The sequence below is a fragment of the Mandrillus leucophaeus genome, unplaced genomic scaffold (assembly GCF_000951045.1).
Source record: "Mandrillus leucophaeus isolate KB7577 unplaced genomic scaffold, Mleu.le_1.0 Scaffold8, whole genome shotgun sequence".
Lineage (NCBI taxonomy): Eukaryota > Metazoa > Chordata > Mammalia > Primates > Cercopithecidae > Mandrillus > Mandrillus leucophaeus.
The window spans coordinates 4,003,988-4,011,039 of NW_012108696.1; the positions used below are offsets into that span (position 1 = coordinate 4,003,988).

The window sequence follows — 7,052 nt, forward strand, 5'->3', positions numbered from 1 at the left end:
CAGTGGCACGATCTTGGCTCACTGCAACCGCCACCTCCCGGGTTCAAGTGATTCTCCTGCCTCAGCCTCCTGAGTAGCTGGGACTACAGGTGTGTGCTACCACACTCCACTAATTTCCATATTTTTAGTAGAGATGGGGTTTCACCATGTTGGCCAAGAGTGTCTCCATCTCTTGATCTCGTGATCCCCGCCTCAGCCTCCCAAAGTGCTGGGATCACAGGCATGACCACCATACCCGGCCCAATTTTTAAGTTTTTTGTAGTGATGGGGTCTCACTATGTTGCCTAAGCTAGTCTTAAACTCCTGGGCTCAAGTGATCCTCCCACCTTAGCTTTCCAAAGTGCTGGGATTACAGGCATGAGCCACTGTGCCCAGGTGACTTTTCATTCTACATCTTCACTGAAGAGCCAGGCTACAGAAGAAGAGATGGGTGTGACTGATGATTCTGTCATGAGCTGTGCTGCTGCGTGGAGGTGCCATGGGCCTCCGCGAGCCACTTCCACGGACCACCAGGGAGGGGTGCTCTCTGAACCTCTTCTAGTTCTGAGGGCTGCCTGACGGGAGAGTTGTTCTTTGCTCAGACAGACACTTGTTTAATTTACCGAAAGTTTCTCTTTTAATGGTATTATGTATGGTGTATCATGAGACACCCTTCTTGGGTAAAAAGAAAGCTGTCAAAGGCAGAATATTTAGCTTGTTAAACTAATAAAATACAGCAGGACATTTTAACTTCAGCTACAATTAAAATCCACTAGACTTTTTTTATCTTCTGCTGTATTAGTCAGATTTAAACTAATAAAATGAGAAAAGATTCATTAAAGTATGAGAACAATTTTGAAAAAGATAAAAACTGGGTAGGCCTTGTTTCTTCATCAGGGCCTACAGTGTGACCCTCAGAGGCTGTGTGTTTTCACAGCACGGCCTCATGTAGCCCTGGGTCTTGCGGGAGGAAGGGCCCACTGAGGACAGCTCCCAGGGTGGAGGAGTCTCTTTCTTGTTCCCCCTCGAGTGACCGTCAGCATCCCCTGGACACAACCCAAGGGGTAAAAAAGGAGGCTCCACTTGGGCAGAAAGGACAAGAATAAAACTCTCACTTTAGTGTCCCTGCTCCATGTAGTGAAAAAAACCACAATAGAAAATGCGTGTATCAAAAATTCACCATTTGGGCAATTAACTTTTAAGATTTATAATACGGATGACATTTTAACTGGAAATAAATACTCGAGAAAATTGGTCACCAAGAGTCTGGAATCACTCGTCGAGGCTGTAAGTGAGGACTCGCTTCAGCCTTCATGCTCTGTCTTTAGGACTAAGCGATAGTCCCAAGAAACAAAACTCTGACATGAACAAACTGGTAGACATCAAATGTCGGGTCCAGCAGTCGTATTTCTGTTGCAATTTCAGGGCCATTGTTGTTCTTGGCTCTCGGAAAGTCTGTCGAATTTCCGTGGCATCCTTGTTGGATGTTCTCATGCCAACAACAAGCCAATAAACACCAGAGCAGTCAGAAGCCAGGAATCAGATTCCTATCCAAGACGATGACTTCCCCAGAGCTTGGTGGGGTGTGTGTGTGTGTGTGTGTGTGTGTGTGTGTGTGTGTGTGTGTGAGAAAACATAGCCCGTTCATGGATTTCTAATTGATTTAATAATTCGATTTTTCCAGAGAAATCCAGATATCAAACCACAGTTCCAGGGTGGTGGTCCGGGGTCTGAGGAGCATGTTTGCTGCAACGAGGTAATTCTGAAACCACAGAGAACACTGCTGTTTCTCAGTAAATTTGTCACTTGCAATCCCAGTCTATTTTACTGTTATAAGTTGATGTAGTTTGCTAAGTCAAATATGCCACATTTGTGACAATTACTGTAGTCTGTGAGGAAAGCTTTCTGATCCATAACAACTAAACCTGGTTCCACCCAGCCAATCCCATGGGGGAGAAGTATGTCTGGTCTGCCCGAGCTGCCTGGCCTGGGGTGCTAATGGCACCGAGGCACTAAGTGGCTAGGGGTAGAAGCAGCAGACACTACCCTATAATTTCATAGCCTCTAGAAAGAAGACTCCTCCCGAGAAGAGAGGGAGGAGGCGTGGGGCACTATGCCTGTCCCCAGAGCCAGGGCCTGGGAGTCACTCTGGACATAGGAAGAGAGAGGACAGCAAGATTCATGGGCCTCTCTGATGCCAGGGTGACTCCAAAACACACCAGAACCAAAACCAAACAAACAAAAAAACAGAGACAAGGCTAGACCATCACCTTCTATCTCAGGAGATTAGCCTTACACCAAAAAAGAAGTTATTGTGTAATTGAAAGTCAATCAATGCAATCCATTATATCAACACCCTAATGAAGAAAAAAATATGCTTACATAAATTTTAAAAAAAACCCATTTGGCAGAATTCAACATCTATTTATAATAGGGACTTCCAGAAAACTAGAAAAAGAAAGGAACTTCCTCAATCTGAAAAAGGGTATCTGTGAAAAACCTACAGCTAACATCACATACTTAGCAGTGAAGTACTGAAGGCTTTTCCCTTAAGATTGGGAAAAAGGCAAGGATGACCATTCTTGCCACCCCTGCTTTCAACAGTTCACTGCAAGTCCTAGCCAGTACAAAAAGGCAAGAAAAAGAAATGAAATTTCTTTTTGTTCATACTGGAAAGAAAGAAAAAAGTGGTTATATTTGCAGGCAACCAGAAGCTCCTAGAACTAAAAAGTGAGTTCAGCAAGATTACAGGATACAAGATAAACAGTCAAAAATCAACCATTTTTAAATCCTAGAAATGAACAGTTAGAAACATAAATTTAAAGATCAATGCCAAGAAAACCCACAATGCCATTTACAATAGCTCTCCAAACATGAAATACTTTGATATAAATCTAACAAAACATGTACAGAATTTTGTATAAGTTACAAAATGCTGATGAAAGAAATAAAAAATCTAAACAAATGGAGAAAACATACCACGGCCATGGATTGGAAGCCTCAACGTGGTAAAGGTGGGAATTCTCCCCACATTGCTTTAGTGCAAATTAATCAAAATCTCAGTAGATTTTTTTGTAGATACAGATAAATTTATCTAAACTTATACAGAAACTTTGAGTTTATATAAATAGCCAATACAATATTGAAGAATAAAGTGGGAGGAGCCATTCTATTCAAGTTTAGACTTACTATAAAGCTATAGTAATTAAGTCTATGCTATTTGTATAAGGGATAGGCAGACAGACCAATGGAATGGAATAGGACACTCTGAAATAAACCCAACTGATTTTTGACAAAGGTGTTAAAGCAACCCAACGGAGAAAGGGTAGTCTTTTTTAACAAACGAGGCTAGAATAGCATGTTGTTTCATATGCAAAAAAAACAAAAACAAAAACCTCAACTTAAACCTTATATCTTATACAAATGTTAGCTTGACAGGAAACAGATCTAAATGTAAAATGTAAAACTATGATCAGGTGCGGTGGCTCATGCTTGTAATCCCAGCACTTTGGGAGGCTAAGGTGAGTGGATCACTTGAGGTCAGGCATTTGAGACCAGCCTGGCCAACACGGTGAAACGCTGTCTGTACTGAAAATACAAAAATTAGCCAGGTGTGGTGGTGTGCACCTGTAATCCCAGCTACTTGGGAGGCTGAGGCAGGAGAATCGCTTGAACTCAGGAGGCGGAGGTTGCAGTGAGCCGAGATGCACTGCACTCCAGCCTGGGAGACAGAGCAAAACTCTGTCTCAAAAAAAAAAAAAGAAAAGAAAAGAAAAGAAAAAGAAAAAAAAAAACCAACCCAAAACAAAAGTAAAACTATAACACTTTTCAAAGGAAACAGGAGAAAATCTTCATGATGTGCAAATAGGCAAAGAGTTCTTAGACGTGACATCGAAAGCATGAGCCACAAAAGAAAAACTGATAAACTGGATTTGATCAAAATTAAATTTTTTTTTCTCTGCAAAGGACACTCTCTAGAGAATGGAAAGACACACTAAAGACCAGGGAAAATATTTGCAAGTCACATGTCTGACAGGAGACTTGTATCCAGAATATATAAAGAATTCTCAAAAACTCAACCATAAGAAAACAACCAACCTAGTTAAAAAAGGAGCAAATGACTTGAAGTGACACTGACCACAGCATCTACACTCACAGGAAAAGCTGCTTACCATCATTAGCTATAAAGAAAATGCAAGTTGCAACCACAATGAGGTACCACCACACATTTATTAGAATGGCCAATACCAACAGCACCAGGAGCATCAAATGCTGCTGACGGAGCTGAGCAAGAGGAACTCTTGTATGTTGCTGGTGGAAATGCAAGATGGTGCAACCACTTGGGAAACTGGTGGTTTCTGATCAAGTTAAACATACACTTTCTGTATGAGCCAGCAGCAATTCCACTTGTAGGTATATATCCAAAAGAAAGAAAACATACATCCTTACAAAAGCTTGCATGTGAAATTTAAGGCTTCTTTATTCATAATCGTCCCAAATTGGAAACCATCCAAATGGCCCTCAACTAGTGAATGAATAAACAAACTGTAGCGTAATAGAATATTACTCAGTAACAAAAAAAAAAAAAAAAAAAAAAAAAACAACTCGGATTCATGCAACAACTTGACTGAATCTCAAAGGCACCAGAATGAGTACAAGAAGCCAGTCTCAAAAGGTCACAATCTGTATGATTCCATTTATACACCACGCTGGTAAAGATGAAACTACAGCAATAGGGAACAGATCGGCGGTTGCCAAGGGTTGGGGATGGGGGGAGGCTGTGACTGTTAAGAAATACCACGAGGGGGTTTTCAGGGCATTGCACAGTTCTGTGTCCTGATGGTACACAAATCTACCCATGTCGAAACTCACAGGGCTGTACACCAAAAAGTCGATTTTACTTTGTGTTAATTTAAGAAGGAAAATACATGAAAAGTAAATATGGGAAATCGAGTTGTAAATGTGGAGACTTTGGAAGAGCAGGTAAGTAGTGACTGTGCAGGGGGGCATGGCAGTGAGAACTCGCCAGAGGCTGCAGGGAGACTTCCCCTGCTGGATTCAGTGCAGGCGTGTGGATGGATTGATCCACGCCTCTCAGAGCTTGATATTAACAATGATAACAATCATGACAACAGCAAAGGCGGCTGCAGCATCCACCAGTGGAGAGATGCTTGATTCATTCCCTTTTCACAAATAGCCCATGACGCATGACTTGTCCTCCTCTTGATACCAATGGCCAACTGAAGTTCAAAGAACTCTGCAGGCCAGCCTAGGGTTGCATGGCCCATCTGAGGCTGGCCCGACTCCATCGTGGGGCCGCCTGGGCCCAGAGCAGACGACAGGCCTCTGGCTGCCTCTTACTCACCGTCCCTGCCGCCGCTGCTGCGAGAATACTCATGGCCTACCCCGCTGGTCCCAAGAGCCTCCTACATACCGTGGCTGGCGATGACCGGGAGGTGTGGGCCAGGGAGTGTCTGGTGCTGTCCATCCCCCCATGGATGAGATAGGCTCCCGTGCTGGAGACGATGGGGCTCCCCCCGACATCCATGGTGATGCCCACCATGCTGTGGGAGGGGACCGCTGGCGGGGACGAGGCTGCCACGGTCACCTGGGCACCGCCTGGGGCCTCGAAGTAAGAAGCTGCGCTGCTGGGGGCGTACATCTGAGGCTCGGGGTTGTAGGTGTAGGCCGTTCGTCTGTTAGAAAGAGAGAAGTCACGCATGGGATGCTGTCCCATTTAAATGCCTTGTCTGAGTTCATGAATATCCAGCCAAACATCATGTAAAAGCTGCGGCCCGGAGAGGCCAGACATATGGAGCAATTTGGACATGGCCTATGACACTCACATGCAGCACAAGTTCAGAGCCATCGTGTTGCAAAATCTTCAGGACCACAGGCTGACTCATCGAAAACTGACCCCTAAAAAATTCTAGGTCAGGTGTGGTGGCTCAGGGCTGTAATCCCAGCACTTTGGGAGACTAAGGTGGGAAAACTGCTTGAGGTCAGAAGTTTGAGACCAGCCTGGGCAACACAGAGAGAACCATGCCTACAAAAAATAAAAGATTAAGCCAGGTGTGGCGGTGCGTGCCTGTAGTCCCAACTACTCAGGAGGCTGGGGTGGGAGGACTGCCTGAGCCCAGGACTTTGAGGCTGCAGCGAGCTGTGACCGCACCATTGCACTTTAGCCTGGGCAACACAGCAAGACCCTAGCTCTTAAAAATAAATAAAAATAAAACTTAAAATTCTAAGTGGATAAATGGGTCACATGAGGGAGCTCCTGTGTGGAGATGGAGCAGTTCTGTCTTGACGGTGGGATTGTTACACAAATCTACACATGGGCTAAAAATGCACAGAAATAAGACACACATGCACACACAAGGGCACACACATGAACATGCAAAGCCACATGTACTCCACACACAGAAGCACGTGCATAAAGACTGGGAGAACTGAATAAGGCCTGCGGGCTGGTTAACAGTTTTACCCCGATGTCAATTTCCAGGGTTTTCTTTTGTTTTGTTTTTTTGAGACAGGGTCTCCTGTAGCCCAGCCTGGAGTGCAGTGGCAAAATCATAGCACACTGCAGCCTCAGCCTCCAGAGCTCAAGTGATCCTCCTGCTTCAGCCTCGGAATACAGGCGTGCACCACCACGGTAGCTGGGATTACGGGCGTGCACCACTGCACCTGGCTGGTAGGTTTCCAGGTTTTGATATTGTCCTGCATGGTGTCACCACTGGAGCAAGCTGGGGGAAGGGTACATGAACTCTATATGTTAATTTCAGAACTTCTTGTGGAGTCTCTGATTATTTCAAAACAAAACGTTTAAATAAATGAGATTGCATAAGAAAAAAGAATTTCTAAGTGATAACAATAATTCATCTAATCTTCCTTTAACATCTGGATTAAAGGAGTGACTATGTCGTTCAGACCGAAAATGTGAAGTTTTACTTGAGTAATGCAGCTGTGGTCAGGAGTGGCCTTCCCTTATCGGTGAGTAAGGTTTGTGATGCGTGCTAGGGGCAGGCCCTCTGGGTGGCAGGAAGGCCCCTTTGACCTCTCGGAGGCGTGCACTC

The 7,052-nt window shown here is 44.4% G+C and overlaps 1 protein-coding gene across 1 annotated transcript in view; it reads right to left on the reverse strand.

Moving 5' to 3' along the window:
* RFX2 (regulatory factor X, 2 (influences HLA class II expression)) overlaps positions 1–7,052 on the reverse strand; it is a 74,624-nt gene that overhangs the window by 60,746 nt on the left and 6,826 nt on the right. The window contains exon 4 of the mRNA XM_011967479.1: positions 5,414–5,675. Within this exon, the coding sequence (XP_011822869.1) occupies positions 5,414–5,675 (262 nt within the window). The remainder of the gene's footprint in view (positions 1–5,413; positions 5,676–7,052) is intronic.